Source organism: Nelumbo nucifera, chromosome 1, assembly GCF_055504915.1.
Source record: "Nelumbo nucifera cultivar China Antique chromosome 1, China Antique-T2T, whole genome shotgun sequence".
Lineage (NCBI taxonomy): Eukaryota > Viridiplantae > Streptophyta > Magnoliopsida > Proteales > Nelumbonaceae > Nelumbo > Nelumbo nucifera.
In genome coordinates, this window is record NC_142649.1 from 121,697,438 (window position 1) to 121,713,750 (window position 16,313).

The window sequence follows — 16,313 nt, forward strand, 5'->3', positions numbered from 1 at the left end:
CTCAAGGGGATGGAGATATAGAAGCAAAACAAGTCCCACAGCCAGCCTTTTCTTCCCAGTGGGCTATAGTTTTGAACTCTAGCTTTCGGTCAGACCACTGTCAATGCAGTTCCGCGGAAAGCAAATATGATGTCTCATGAAGTTGCGAGGGATTTCTTCAGTCTTGGCCTATTATAAATACCGTGCTGCTGGCAGATTGTGTTTTTCAATGAAGCTTTTCTTGGATGATCCAACAGTAATAACTTCAATTTTTCGACTCCACCAATGTGTTTTACACTTGGTCTCAAGGCCAAAAATAAGGGTTCTGTCAGGTTTGCAATCGATGTAAAAACTTGTTGGTCATATATCTCGAACTGCCGCTTCTCACAGACACCAAACAAATAGAATGAAGTGAAAAAATATGATTTATGAAGCCAATCCCATATGGCTGGAAGTTGGAACAAGGCTTAGATGCTTAGCCTCCATTTGGCATCACTCCAAAGAATCGATTCTATCGATTTTGACAATTCTGAGGATGAGAATGGTTGTTTGGTAGAGAAAAAAGCCAATAATTCTATCGATTTTTCACTTCTCACCCAAGTTGATTCTCGCTACACCCTGGGTTAAATCCCATTTTTGGACTGCAATCCCCTTCAAAAATCTAATTTGCAGCCCCCTCCTAGTCCAGTAGTGCACCCCTAGTCTATTAGTAGCTCCACCTAAGGGTGGATTGAACGGTAAAAACCCCTAAATTTTTTTTTACAAACACGTGTGGCATCTTGTTCACGTGTAGACATGGGTATTTGGGTAAAACTACGCAAAAACACTATCACATTCACTGTTTTCCTCTCCCACTCCCTCAACGTATCTTTAACGGTAACATCACCTTCTCCAATGTCGTGGTGGTTGGTCTCTTCGCAGGAATGTCTTTGCTCTCTTTCATTTATTTTTCTTATTGTTTTATTTTCCAACTTTGTTCGAAAGACAAAAATTTCACATGTTTTGTTTAATCTTTTTCCCAGAAAATCTAGAAATCTCAAAACCATTTAGTTTCCTCTGATCTGATCGTTCACAGGTATAAACCTCTTACTTGAAGATAGAATATTTTTTTTATATGGAGCTCTTCCTAGAGGTTCATCGAAGCCGGTGGTCAACTTCCATATATCTTTGTTTCCCCTTATTTGCGTTGTTTTAAATCTCACAAAACCTATTGAAACTGAAAACCATGGGATTCCAATTCTTAATATTTATTTCAATGAGGTATTAGCCATTTCACCCAATTCGAAATCCCTAAAAAACAAAGGAGTTCCATCTGCTTTTACACACGTTTCACATCTGTAAGAGGAGAAAACTGGTTTTTGCCCAGTTGCAGGGGCCGATCTCCTCTCATTGGGCCCTGACAGTGCTTCTCTTTGAAAGGAAACGATAGGTTCCATCTTGTTCTATGCTATCCTCCAAAGTAAACAATATAAAAATTATCTTCTCCCCATTTTCTATGATTTAAACCGAACGGAAGAGAGAGAATGAATAATTTCTACATCATTTGCTCTATTATTATTCATGCTTTTATTTTTGTATATGTGTGGTTTAACGTTTTGTGTTCGGTTTGGTGAAGGCACCGATACTTGAGATCCTTTTTGGTGGGGGCAATAGTGGTACTTGAACAGGGGTTTCGGTGGAGCTGAAAGTGAAGACCACAATCCATCTCTTTCATGTTATTCTTGACTTAGAAATGTATTATTTGTTCATTTAGGTATATGACGTGTTGTTGAAACTGAGAAAGAGTGTATTGAATTTTTCAGTTATATGTTAATGTGATTGTGTTTTTCAATGTTTAGGGTAGATTACATAAATCCTAGTTTCACCTTTTCCACTCTCTTAAGATTCATATCTATTTCTTCCTGCCCCCTGACCACATTGCTTCCTCTTCAAACATTTCATTTTCTTGAATCACTCATCGCCTTTTCTAAAATAAGGACTAATCAGTAATACCATCTTTTAGTAGTGGGAATGTCTTAAATCTTGCAATCTCACATAAGGAAATTTTGATTTCAAGTTGTCATTGCCCAACAATCATGTTATTTCCTCTCAAGACCATCCTAAAATGGTTTCAGATAACAAAAGTTATGGTCAACTAGAGAATTGATTCCAAGAAATGGGGTGATGCCAAATATGATTTTTGTTTCTAAGATGATTGTGCCAAACATACCTACCAATTCTCTAGAGGAAAATTCATAGAATCCATTCTTTTCTGAAAGGATTCTGAGAATGAGAATTTCCAGAATTGATGCCAAACGGGGTGGGGCCTTAATGCTTATCCTCGAATAATTTCACAGTTTTCCTAAAAAGCAATTGTTGCAAAATTCGATCAAAATTTTTTGGGCACGTGAGTTTAGGGGTGGAAAATGGGTGGGTTGGGTTGGGTTAGATAAGGGTTGAATATCAACCCACTCATGTTGACTCACCAACCCACCATCACCCATCATCAATGCTTATTAAAGGGTCATAATCCACCCTAACCCTGACCCATCCATATTGACCCACTTGACCCACCCATATTGAACCTTACCTACCCTCACCTATAAATACATAAACGGGTTGGGTCGACCCGTATGCCCAAAATAACAACTTTTGAGAGAATCAACTATTTCGAGGTTGTCGTGTGGTAGAAACGGGTCTGGTCAACCCATATACCAAAACAACTTTTTTTTTGGGTGAATCATCTCTTAAGACTGCCATGTGGCAAAAACAGGTCAAACCGACCCATATATCCAAACAAAAACAATTTTGAGAGAATAATCTCTACCAAAGCTACCACGTGGCAGAAACAGGTCAGGTTGACCCATATACCCGAAAATGCAAGAATTGTGTAGAAAAATACCAAAACTTTGCAGAAAATGCAAAAATTATGCAAAAAATACCAAAACAAATGCAAAAAAAAGTAGAAAAAATACTAGTAATTGCAAAACTCTTATAAAAAATGAGAAAAAAACATGCAAGAAAATTCAGAAACAATACAAAAGATGAAAAAATACCAAAGAATTGCAAAAATATCAGAAAATGCAAAAAAAATGCATTACTTTTGCAGAAAAATTACAAAAACAAATGTAGAAAATACCAAAAAATGCATGAAAACACTAAAAAAATGCATAAATTATGCAAAAAAACAACAAAACATTATAAAAAATGTAGAAAATGCAGAAAATCTATACTACTTTAAAAAGTACGAATAGCCTCAAGAATATTTCTAGAATTTGTGATGACAAAATTTACCCCTCTATATTTAAATTTTATTGATAAAAAATGAGGGCAAATAGGGTAATTAGTTAATGATATTAAATGAATTGAAAAGAGTTAATTTTAAGATATTCAATAATTCAATTATCTCTCATTAATCCAACATTTAAGGTATTAATTTGCATTTATCTTCATTGAATCATATATTTAAGGCTTCTTTCTTTCTTCTCATCATTAAATTCTATAACTAAATATATACATAATAAATTAATAATTTCAATAACATAAAAAACTTTTACTTTTAAAATTTATGTGGAAAAAATAGTGTTTTCATCTACGTGGTGGTAGGAAATTAAATTATTTGGGTCAAATGTGCTAATCCATGTTGCCACAATTAAATAATAAAATAAAATATATATATATATATATAAAATGCAAAAAACATAAAAATTAAAAAAAATGAAAACATTTTTAACATCATATATTTGACATATTAAACAAAAATAAGTATGAAAAAAATGTTTCAAAAACTGACCTGGAGGCTGACCCGCTTTTACCTTTAGGTCACAGGTCACCAGTTCGACTATCAAGGTTAGATGAGTCAAAACGCTCTACGTCAACACTGCGCGTGTGTGTGTGTGTGTGTAAAAATTCATATTTTACCAATAAATAGTATAATTATGTTTTACATATAATATATGTAGTTTGTTACATTTATTTATGTTTTTTAATTTCATTTAAAATTTTTTATTTATAAAAAACATTAAAATTTGCAATTTAGGGCCAAAATAGGGTTTTTTTTTTCACGAAGTTACTCAAAAAAAAAAAGATAACCCCAATCAAACATCAAAATGCAAAGTTATGGCTTCCAAAATTTTGCACATTATTAAGTGCACAACCTACGACTTGGTTACTGGGTTGAACAGATCAAGGATTGAACCACCCAAGTTAGATGGTTTCTAACCAAAAGGGGGAGTTCCAACAGAACCAAACCTAGAATCGAGGCCGAGTGACAGTTTGAATGGTTCAATTGGCCAGGTCAACAACAAGTTGAAAACATTGATGGTAAATAAGAAATGTTTTTATTAATGATGGAAATGAAATGTAAAATTTAAATCCAACTGGAAGTAAAACTATTTTCCTATTATCTCTCATTAAATCTCATATTTAAGGTATATTCTCTTATTAAATTATATATTTAAGATATCTTTTCTCATCATTAAATTGTACTAATTAAACCCACAACATTAATTTTAATAATATAAAAACAAATATTTTGAAAACATAACCATTTTCTTCCCTCTCCCACAACATTAACTTTAATAATATAAAAACAAATATTTTGAAAATAGAACCATTTTCTTCCCTCTCAGTTGTGGGTGAGCAATTCAACCATTTTGGGTCAAATCCATTAATAAATAATGCAATAATTAAATAATAAAAAATAAAAAGAACCGGGCATGTATGAAATGTAAGAAATATTTTTGTAAATGATGAAAATGGAATGCCAAAATTAAAATCAACCTAAAAATGAAATGATGTCATAGTCAAATAATAAAATTTTTAAAAATAGAAAATACAAAGAATCAAAAAAATAAATATTATACATAAGATATAATGTTATATATTTATAAAAATTAAAATATTGGATACATATATAATATTCTAGATTCATTATATTGAACAAAAATAAATATTATACATAAGATGTAATTTTATCAATAATATAAATGTAATACAAAATTTAATGTCAACCTAGAAATTAAACTATTTTTCTTTTTGGTCGTGGGTTAGTGGTTTGGGTCAAATGGATTAATCAATAATATTAAAGTTAAATAATAAATATTTAAAAATAATAAAAAAGTACAAGTAATCAAAAAAATATATAAAAAATTATATATTAATTATGTCAAACAAAAATTAATTGTGGTAAGTAAAAATTGTGTATATAATGTAGATGAAATATATAATTTAAAATTGATCCAAAAGCATAGCTATTTTCTTATTTAAATGGCGTGTCAATAATCTAACTTTTCAAAGAAATTCATGATGTCAAAATTTAATAATAAATATTAAAAAAAAAGATAGAACACAAAAGATAAAAAGTATGTAATAACACTAATAATAATAATAATAATAATAATTGTTATTGTAATTTAAAATTTCTGTAGGTGCACATTTAGTACAAGTATTTAAGTTTATTTTTAACCATATTGTTACTTTTATTAATTTTCAATTTCTATCTTAACTATGATATATCTAAAATTCAAGTAATTAATATGAAAAAAAGTTCATGCGCTCACATGCTTAATTACTAGTACAGAAAAATACAAAAAAAAATATAGAAATAATGTAGAAAATACCAGAAAATTAAAGAAAATGCAGGAAAATAGTAGAAAATGTAGAAAAAATACTAGAAAATTGCAAAACAATGCAACAAATACTAGAAATTTCAAAAATGCAAAAAAATACCAGAAATTGCAAACATGCAGAAAAATACCAAAAATTATAGAAAATGTAGAGAATAGCAAAAAATTGCAAAAAAAAGATGCATAACTTTTGCAAAAATACTAGAAAAATGCAAAAAAAAAACAAAAAATAAAAATGCATGAAAACACCAAAAAACATGAAAACATACCATAAAAATATGGTATAAAATGGTAGGAGGAAGCCTCGACCTTTACTCAGAAACCCTCGACCTGAAGAAAGTCTTTTGAATTACTAAAACCAAGGAATAAAGTATTGGTATTAGGTATTGGGTATCATATCAAATAACTCGAATATGGATATGCTTTGTAAATGCATGGATGCAGACATAAAATATGGAAACGTAAATTTTAATAAATACATTAATAATACTAAATTTAAGATCAAAATAATCACAAAATAGTATATAAATACATAGAAAAGGTAAATTTTAATGATATATGAAGAAATATATTACAATTAATATATTGGGATGGGTAGATAACATATAATTTCAGTTATAATGAATCAATGAAGAGTCCAAGACACTAAACATATCCACCTATTACCAAAAAACAAAATATATGCGCCTATTATATTTTAATTATTATATCAATTATTATTTTATTTTACTATTTTAATTTTTTAAATTAACAAAAAAGCAACTCAAATTAAAATATCAATTAATTATTTATAAAAATATAATCTTAACTTAGAGTATATCAAATTTGTTAAAATTTCTAAAATGCATATCATATAAAAATTCATAGTTTTTAATTACTAAAATAAATACTCCATTATTAATATTTTTATTTCTAGAAATTTGATGAAATAAAAGTCATTTTTTAAATAAATGTAGATTAGTGGATTTTATATACTCAATTTAATATTATATTCTTCAATGATTTTATATAATATTTTTATTTTTTGTAAATAATAAATATTTTGTTATTACTTATTAATGTATATTAAAATAATAGTTAATAATTTATAAAAAATATATAAAAAATTTAAGATTTATATCATGTGCGAATTTATAAATTTTAAGTATTAAAATAATTATTCTATTATTAATATTCTATTTATATAATTTTTTTGATATTAAAAATCATCTTTTTATATAAATATAGATTTGATAGATTATTTATTCTTTTAGTTTATAAAATAATTTTTTAATATTATTTTTAAATTTTTAGTTAGAGTTGTTAAATATAAATATATGCTTTTTGTTTAAATTGCATGTGAAAAGAAAAGTTAATAAAATCTATTTTATTTCACTTTTAAACATGAAATGAAATGTGCTTTAGTGGCTTGGAATTGTTACAAGATGTGGATGCATTAGGTGGCCTTGAATTTGAGTCACTTTAAATACATTTTTTATGAGACTTGGCGTAATCGTCAACCCAACCCATCCTAACCCTAATGGGTGCCCTTGACCCAACCCACCTTGACCATTTTCCATTGACCTTAATGGGTTGCTCGACCCATATTGACCTACCAATAGAACGGGTTGGGGTCAAGATTGTCATTCCTGCTTGAGTTGAGGACACGAATCACAGTATAGAGGCTGAAGGCCAATATTTTGGAAATTCCTTTGGGTTCTTTCTTCTGAAAGATTTCTTTTGTTTAATTGAATGAGTAATATACTAGAGGTCAACTGGAGGAAGTAATCCAACATCTGCTACCACACCGATGGTTCTTTTGTAAAGAATAGGCATGTGTTTTGTTCCGTAGATATTTCGTGATAGGCGTTTATCCAAACACTATCATGTTATCGCCAAATCAACATTTTTCTCATCATGTTCATCTGTATGCATTGATATTCACAAAAGTGAGTTTGATTTATGTGCACACCAACCATTGGGGGAAGCTTCATTTTAACACTTGCCCCAATGGTTGAACATTTACTCATTCAACCGTTGATGTAGCACCTAATAGTGCCTAATTATCAATAAACAATTTATCAAATACTTTCTCAGTTTTAAAAACAAATAAAATACAAACATTTATTTAATAAATAAAAAGTATATCAAACACATACTTGAAATGGAAGCATGTGATGGAAGATAAGGGGTATTAAATATTACGTGATACACCTGTTCACTCGTATTTCAAATTAATAGAAACCATGTCGATTCCATGTAATGTCAATGCGCCCCGGTGTAGAAGCATATCAAAGATTGATAGTTTGGGTAAATTACTTTGGCAAAGTACTCTTTGTAATGTTGCTCAAATACAGAGTCTATCTTATTATAAAATAATGTAACTAATTTCATCAAGGTAATAGCCAAGTCGTTCTGACGAGTTTCAATCTAGAAAAGCAGGTCCATGACAATAAACCAAATAAGGCCTTGATAGTTGCATCAATTTCTGCCAATCCCACATGGGGTAACTTGGGCTGGGTTAGCCCGAAGGCCCCAAACCCAATATGAAAAATTCAGCTAGGGTTGGGTTGAAGTTCAGGGTAGGATTAACAACTTAACTTAATTTCTGGTTGGATCAAGGATGAGGCATTGGGGCAATCCAAACACATCTCTTCATATTTGCATGTACATAATATGCAGGCATGCGTGTATGCCTGTACCATACATCAGCTAATGTATTTATCTATAAAATAAAAATTACTGCATGTTTCCTTTGTTACCATATCTTTATATATATAATAATGCTAAAGTGTGTTTTCAAGATAAAATTTAAGCAAAAAGAAGTGAAGTAATTAGGTCAATTCGAACCTAAAGGGGTGTTTTTTTTTTAGATTTTGAGAGGGGGGAAAGTTGGTCAATGAGATTTTGGTTCTCATTGACCAAGAATCTCATGTTTTTTTTTTTTTTTTTTTTTTTCAGATTTATGTGAGGAGTAAGGAAAGTTTATTTTCTTGGGTAACCCATCTCCCAGTGGGTAAATAACTTTCCCACCTAGGGGGAAAGTTGCTAACACTTGAATGGGACAAAAATGCTCTTTTTTAATAATGGATTCTTATGGCTAAAATGGTCATTGCCTTATTTACATGATAAATAAAAGAACATGGGTAAATGCACTTACCTGGGTAAGTGTTACCAGGAAAAACTTACTCAAACAACTGCTTTTACTCAGGTATATAACTTATCGAAAAGAGAACGAAGCCTAAATGAATTTAGAATTTGACTAAAATTAAGATTAGGTTCGAACAATATATTGGGTTAGGGTTGACTCAACCAGATAGAACCCAGCCCGACTTGCTCTCCTATTCTTATACCCAAAGTAATTAAGGACCATATTTTTAGACACTCATATGCTTTATTTATTATTATTTTTCCTTAAGCAGGAAAAAACAAGTTCCATATGTTGACTTTGGAACTGAGGTCAGAACCATCAAAACTAGAACCAACGTTAGAGCCTATGATCTCAACATGATAGGTTTTGATACTAAAAACCAAACAGACCCTTAGATGATGAATTCTAAGTATTAATTTGAAACCGAACCAACTCACATCTCAAATCTCACCCAAACATGATCATGATAAAAAAGAAAAGCTGAAATGAAATATATGATGCAGAAAGACATGGTGCCCGAAGAGCTTTGGCCAATCAAAATCCATCTGTAAATTTGATAAATACCACATTTCAAGTTTATAATTATATATTGGTCATAAAATTTTTTTATATATCTTGTATTTCCGGTATAATAGAGCAATTGCCAGATTTCTCGGACCCATGTAGCCAAGGCAAGATGCTTCTTTCTTTTTTTTTTTTCTTTTAAATAAATGCTTTTTTTTTTCTAATTTGCCAAAATCAACCCCTAAAATGCTTCAAGATGGTGGGCCAAGGCATGAGCCATTCGGGCATCTTCTACGTGGCACCATGGAACGTATATTTTCTTTCTGGTCTATATTTATGTCCACCTTTCAGACCAAATGCTCGCCACGTGTCAAAATGTCATTTTATACGTTAATTCAAAATTAATAAAAGAAACTTGAACGGCTAATCGGCTATTGTTTTTAATAAAAGAAACTAATCCGAGAAAGTGAGAAGAAAGAACTTAATTCACCGTTGACATCACTTCAGTTTTTATGGGAAAAGAGGGAGCTTTCCAGTCTACGGTGGATATTAATCCACGTTATTCCATGTTCTCGAAGAATCTATTCATCGAGGCCCAATCAAATATGGATTTGTTCAGTATCCAATGGATAGATGTGAGTAGGGAGTACGAGATTGGGACCTTGTGTCACATGTCTGCATATCTCCATCCATAATATCTTTCTCAATCCTCCAATCCTCCTTTGTCTCCTTGGTTCTATCTGTTATACCACAAGGGCGGGCTCTCTGTTTTCACAAACAAATCCTTCCAATTCTCCTATCCATCTGCTTCTGCTTCTTATACTGTGAGAGAGAAGGGAAAGGGAGAAGTAGACGGTATTTTGCTTATTTAAGTGCGTCTGCAGAACAAAAAGGAAATATAGAAAATGTCCATGTCGTTGGGGTATTGTTGCTCGAGCTTTTTAGCCAGAGAATCGATTGGGGCTAAGTCTTCATCGACTCTCCGCCTCGCTCCTTCTCATTCTCCTTCCCTTGCCAACCAGCGCATGGTTCGCTTCGTAACCTGTGCCGCTTCTTCCAAGCCTGCAACAACTAAGAAACGAGAGCCCAGGGGTATCACCAAGCCCAAACCAATCTCTCCAGCAATGCAAGCGCTTCTCGGTGTCCCGGAGATCCCTCGCACCCAAGCCCTCAAACAGATTTGGGCTTACATCAAGGAGCACAATCTCCAGGTCCATCCTTCTTTACTTGCTTTCCCTCTCCTGCAGTATGAATGAGAGTACAAATGTATTATCTTATTACTGTCATGTCTGTTATGTTCTTCTTTGAATATATCCATCTGGTTCTATGTTTAGACTACATTTGGGGATTTGCGTAGGAGATTCCTCTTTTCTTTTCTTTTTTATTTTTTTAATCCTGGATAAGGTTGTATATGTTCAATAACTTCACATGCCACTGTCTCCTAGTGAGTCTCCCCTTCCCTCCATTTTTTAAGTTACGACCAACTACTTGTTTGATATGTTTAAATGGTTTGCGTTTTGTTCGGGATGTTTCCATAGCTGGACAACGTTGCATTTTGTTGGGTTCCTCGTTTCCGCAAAGGATTGGAAGCATAAGTTACCTTCATTTCAACTGGTTTTTATTTGTTATTCTTTTCCCCTTTTGCTTGCACTTTTGTATGTATGAACTTGGTCTGTTCAGTCACATTCAAAACCAATCTAACATTATGTCTTATCTATTGTACCTACACTACCATTTTTCTTAACCTTTTGCACTCTTGTATGTTGATTTTATCTGGGGTGCGGACTCAACATGTTTGAATATGACTTACTAGGAATCGTTTTCATCTTGAAGAGCATGGGTCAGATTTTCCTGTTGTAGCATTGTTTCAAATTTTATAAATTTTGAATTGTCTTCTAGTTCTATATTTATTCTACTTGTTTGCATTCACCCTTCTGCTGAATTTAGTTTTCCTTTTTTTTTCTTTTAATTTTTCTTCCTTTCTTGAGAAACTGTGCAGTTTCATTTCCCACCCCTCCCCCTCTGAGTAAATCACGAAGACCAATCATGCCCAGGAACAACTAGCCTCCAAGCTCCAAATCATAAAAACAGACATAAAGAGAATCGACCAAAAAAATAAACTGCTGTTTTTCTTTCTGAAGGATTCTAGTTTTATAATATATTTGAACTTTTCATGTTAGTCTGAATCTATTAAATGCTTATCACTTGACATTGTTAGAGTTTTATGGACAACATGGTCCCTTTTTGGGTTCCACACTAGTATCACTTTGGTTGACTATTTTGGAATTTAGCCATTGTATATTCGTCAGAGTGACCTTTTCTTCTAATTTCTTTAGGCTATGTTTGGTTTGAAGGAAAAAGTAGGGAAAGGTAGGGAAACTTATACAAGGTTTGTAAAGGTTTCCCTACCTTTCCCTTTCTTTCCCTACTTTTTCCTTCAAACCAAACACAGCCTTGTGGAAATCTTCATCTAAAGTTATGCAGAAGGAACTAATAATTACGCTTATACATTTTGTTCCTACTGTTGCAACTGAAAGAATGGTAAGATCCATCATATGGACGCCAAAAAGGGTGCGGAATGGGTGGGCGAATTTCAAAAAATTTCTTACCTTTCTTCCAACTGGGGATCACATTCCCTATATTTGGAATACAGTATTCAAGGATCTAACTTGAACCAAAACCGAACCAGATCTGGAGAAACAGTATCTCCCAATGTTGGTGTTCACGCCCAAAGAAACTTCCAAGAACCGCCCGCTCTCACTAAAGATGACATAGTGATGATGGAGCAGAACCATCAGTGTTCGTTCCACGAACCAGGTCCTTCTGAAGAACTCGATGGAAGCAATGAGCATTACACATGATCAGTCTTTCAGCAAAGACTGATATCAAGAAGCTTTCTTGATCTTTTCCCTCACAGAGATATCGAGCTGGCAGTAGATGGCGGCGGCGGCTGCTGGAGGAGAAGACTAGAGAAGAAGGTAGCGAACCGCTTTCTCCTCTCTAGGGTTTCTCTGAGATCCAATCTCTAAATTGCAGTGTTCTCTGCGAATTCCCTTAAGGTTTGAATTCTTGTAATTCGAATTAGGGTTTCTCCTCTTTCTTTCTTAGTGATTAAGAAACCTCCTAATCCCATTAGGAGTTATCCTAATCCAAATCTGTATTTGGATAAGGAGTCTTCTTAATCCTATCTGCAGATTATACCAGCCCACTCTTGATCTTATCAGGAGGTTACCATATTCAAATCCTAATTTGAATTTGGTCTCCATGAGTGGATAGAGTTAAGACCTGATCCTTTTGGCTTGACCTAATCTCAGATCCGCCCCTTTAAGTGACTGATCAAATCAGCCCAGTTCGAACTGCTGCCCAGTTGGGCTTCTTGGTATGGCGTGGGACCCAAGCATTGATCTACACATTAGCCACATGGGTTCGGCCCAACCCTTGTTACAAGGCCTAGCCGAATTCACTGGAGAGCTCAGTAAACCCCTTGAGCCCATCACATGGACTCGATGGGCCCAACACTTGCACTAAGTGGTCCCTGGGCCAAGCCATCTTATAAAAACCCAGGGACTATGGGCAGATGCAAGATTAGCCCATCAGGTACAACCCTAAATGGCTTTACACTTGACCTCTCAACCCATAATGATCAAACACTGTCTGACAATAGAGGACCTCTCCCTCGACTGCAAGGAACAGTGTTGCACTCTCTGCTCACATGGATCCCGAGAATTAAAACCATTTGCAAACATTTTGAAACCATATATATATATATAAATTTTGCAGAACAAAATTCCAACGATTGAAATCAACTACCGGTAGTTTGGTTTCCATCAGAGAGAGTGCATCCTCGATCATTACCTTTGTCCGACAAAGGGGCTGATCCTGTCACTATGATCATCCACTCAGATGAATTCTCAGGCTGTCCCAACATACCCAGGTTTTGACTCCCGTTAAGGATCTCACTGATTGGCATATCAAAGACAGCCCAATCCGATGCCTAGTGCTGTATCATAATCGAGTCTAAAGGTCAGGTGTAACTTTCCAGTTTTGCCCATCAATCTCTAAGGTCCAGGGCAATACTGAAAATCTGGTTCGGTTCAAAGATTCAAGTAATCCTACATTGCATGTGCCTTGGGTCTCACCCTGGCGGCTGAGACAGACCACCCCAACATTTGGCAGCACACCAGTGTTAGCCTTGGCAGGATAAATCTCCCCAGACTTATCCAACGGCTGTGAACATTCTAAACTAACACGAGTCTCATTAAGTGTCCAATTTAAGAGTCTTACACAGAAACATACCACATAACATGAATCAAACATGCACTTTATTCATTTACACTAAATGTCTAAAGTACATCAAAACTGATTGGAGCTAAGGGCATACAAAACTGTCTAACACAAATGTTTTTCTTATTGGTTTCACCATGCAAGATGCATGTTTCTTCTCTGAAATTAGAAAACTTGATATCGTAATCAATCAGTGGCAAATAGAGGCATTAGGACTATTCTGCTATTGGTATCAATTGGTTTTGCTTGGATACAGACACAGGAGTTGGAATCTGACTTGTTTTTAGTGAGTCTTACTCATTGAGTTGAGAAACACATGGATTTATGGACATCTATGAGAGGTGGGAACAAGTATTTGCTACAAAACAATTGGATATCTTATCAATCCAACTTTTTGATACATATAGAGTGTTGAGTGGCATAGATAAATGTAGAATTCCATTCTTCCTATCTAGAAACATTAACGATAAGAAGATATTATCCAGGGTGTATGCCAGACGTTTGCTACAAAACAATTGGATATCTTATGAGTTCAACCTTCTGGTACATATTGAGAGTTGAGTGGCATAAATAAGTGTAGAATTTCATTCTTCCTATCTAGAAACATTAATGAGGAAAAGATATTGTCGAGGATGCGTGCTAGATATTCATTTGTTTCACATGTCATACCTCAATGGGCTGTTTTGCTTAATCCCTGTTCAGCAGAACATGTCTCATGCCACCAAAGGTGCACCACTTTATGCTCCTTTTCACTATTAGCATCTATTTTTCTTCTCCGCATGCACTTAACATGTACACTACGAGTTGCCTTGATGAATTTATGTACTGATTTATTTTATGTGCTTACTCCAGGATCCTGAAAACAAAAAGATTGTAGTGTGTGATGAGAAGCTGAAGACCATATTTGGAGGGAGAGAGCGTGTGGGGTTTCTTGAGATCTCAGGGTTGATTAATCCTCATTTCCTCAAGTGAAGGTCAACATTGCAGGAGAGCAAATTCAGAAGCTGAAAAATCCTCCATTCCTTTTTTTGTGTCTGTGTTTGTCTACATGGGCGTTTGGGTTCAGTTGATCTTATTACTAAAAACAAGTGCTTCATTTAACTATAAGGTTCTCTAGGATGCAGACGTCAATCTAAGTGCACTGTGAACATCAAGAGCCATTAGTTGCATTCTTCAAAAAGCTTTTCTCCTGCTTTAGCAAGTAGGTATATGAATGCAAAATCCGTTTTTCCATTGTTCATTGTTTAGCTTGTTAGGAATCTTTTAACATTTTGGAGCTTTACAGTTGGTCTGGCAATATAATGGTTTCTTATATTTTACCTCTTGCCAGATATATGACGGAATGCAATAGTTTTGAATCTTTTGATAGCTTTATGTCATCTAATCACGTACTTAATTTAAACTTCTCCTTATGTACCAAAAATCTATGTTTAGCCAGCAGAATAGATCTAAATATTTCCTAAAAGGGCTGAATCCGCTCAGATCTATTGAGGTAACTATTTTGACACTCCACAAACTCCAGAAAGGCTTTTTTTCCTATCTGAGTACAGGGGAGGCTGCCCATGCAAGAGCGAAGAACCAATACTAGCATGTATACTACAAAAATTTTCTATAATGCTATGTTAGCTTATGTGAATTCGCCCCTTTTTATCCTGCCGGTTATGCAAGATTGTAACTTGTAATTCCTGTTATAACAAAATAGTTTTGTTCTACCATGTGCAATTCCATGCAGATCGGTTTGAATGACTCTGCCTTCCATCTGTAAAAGCCTTGTTTTTCTAGTCTTTAAAGTTTAAACACATCTAAGGGACATTAATAGAAATCAGTTGGAATTGTGCCTACTGCCTTCTAACAATGCTGCCTTTAGGTACACTTGGCTCTAGCAGGCTTTCGGTAGCGTTGCCTGAAAGCGGATGGTGGGATTGGGAGCAGGCACAAAATTTATTTCTTTAAAGAAAAGGATGGGTTTTCGTATATTCTAAAACCAGAAAAGAAGGAAATCGTATATTTGATTCATTGTATGATGAATATTTAGAGTACGACAGTGGAGTGGAGTCGGTATTCTATATTCTAACCGTGTAACTGTTTTGTAAGACTTTAATGCTCCCTCTCAATTTGGAGCATGGATGCCCAACTATAGGAGAGCAAAGAATGAAAGTGATATCTTCCTAATGCCTTAGTAAATATGTCAGCCAGCGAGAACTGATGTGTCATAGATAGCATGGGTTGAGAATGAGTCCCAAATCAGTAAACAATCGTTTTAGCCAAAGGGGCTCGCTAGTGGTAGTAGCCATGGTGCAGTACTTTGCTTTTGCCGAGGCACGAGAGACTATCGGTTGTTTCTTGGTTTTCCAAGATAGTGGGGATGAACCAAGAAAAGAAATGTAGCCAGTAGTTGAACCGTCGGGTGGAGGGACAGTTTGCCCAATCTGAGTCACAGTAGGCCCTTAAAATCAGATCGCTGTTGGAGAGTAGAATGCCGTGCTCAGGAGTTGATTTGAGGTATCGAAGTACATGCATGGCAGCATCAAGATGGCGTTGTCGAGGGTCACCCATAAACTGGCTGAGTGTGTGTACTGCATAGCTGAGCTCCGGTCTTGTGATGGTTAAGTAAATGAGGTGACTAACTAAGCGGGATTGTCTAGTGGAGGTCTAGATTCTAGTCTAAGATGTTATTTCCATTAGAAGGGGGACCAACTAGGCGCGATGATGTTGTTCCATTGGAAGGGGGCTGGGTTTACAGCCTAACATGCCTGCTTCTTGAAGAATGTCCAATATAAAAAACAATTGCTGAGATAATTCTTGGGATC

The 16,313-nt window shown here is 34.3% G+C and overlaps 1 protein-coding gene across 1 annotated transcript; it reads left to right on the forward strand.

Moving 5' to 3' along the window:
- The first annotated feature begins 9,925 nt into the window (after positions 1–9,925).
- LOC104611668 (uncharacterized) lies at positions 9,926–14,822 on the forward strand. Its single transcript, XM_010278836.3, has 2 exons — positions 9,926–10,430; positions 14,356–14,822. Exons 1-2 carry the CDS (start codon positions 10,125–10,127, stop codon positions 14,473–14,475), a joined length of 426 nt encoding a protein of 141 aa, XP_010277138.1. The 5' UTR covers positions 9,926–10,124; the 3' UTR covers positions 14,476–14,822.
- The last annotated feature ends 1,491 nt before the right edge of the window (positions 14,823–16,313 follow it).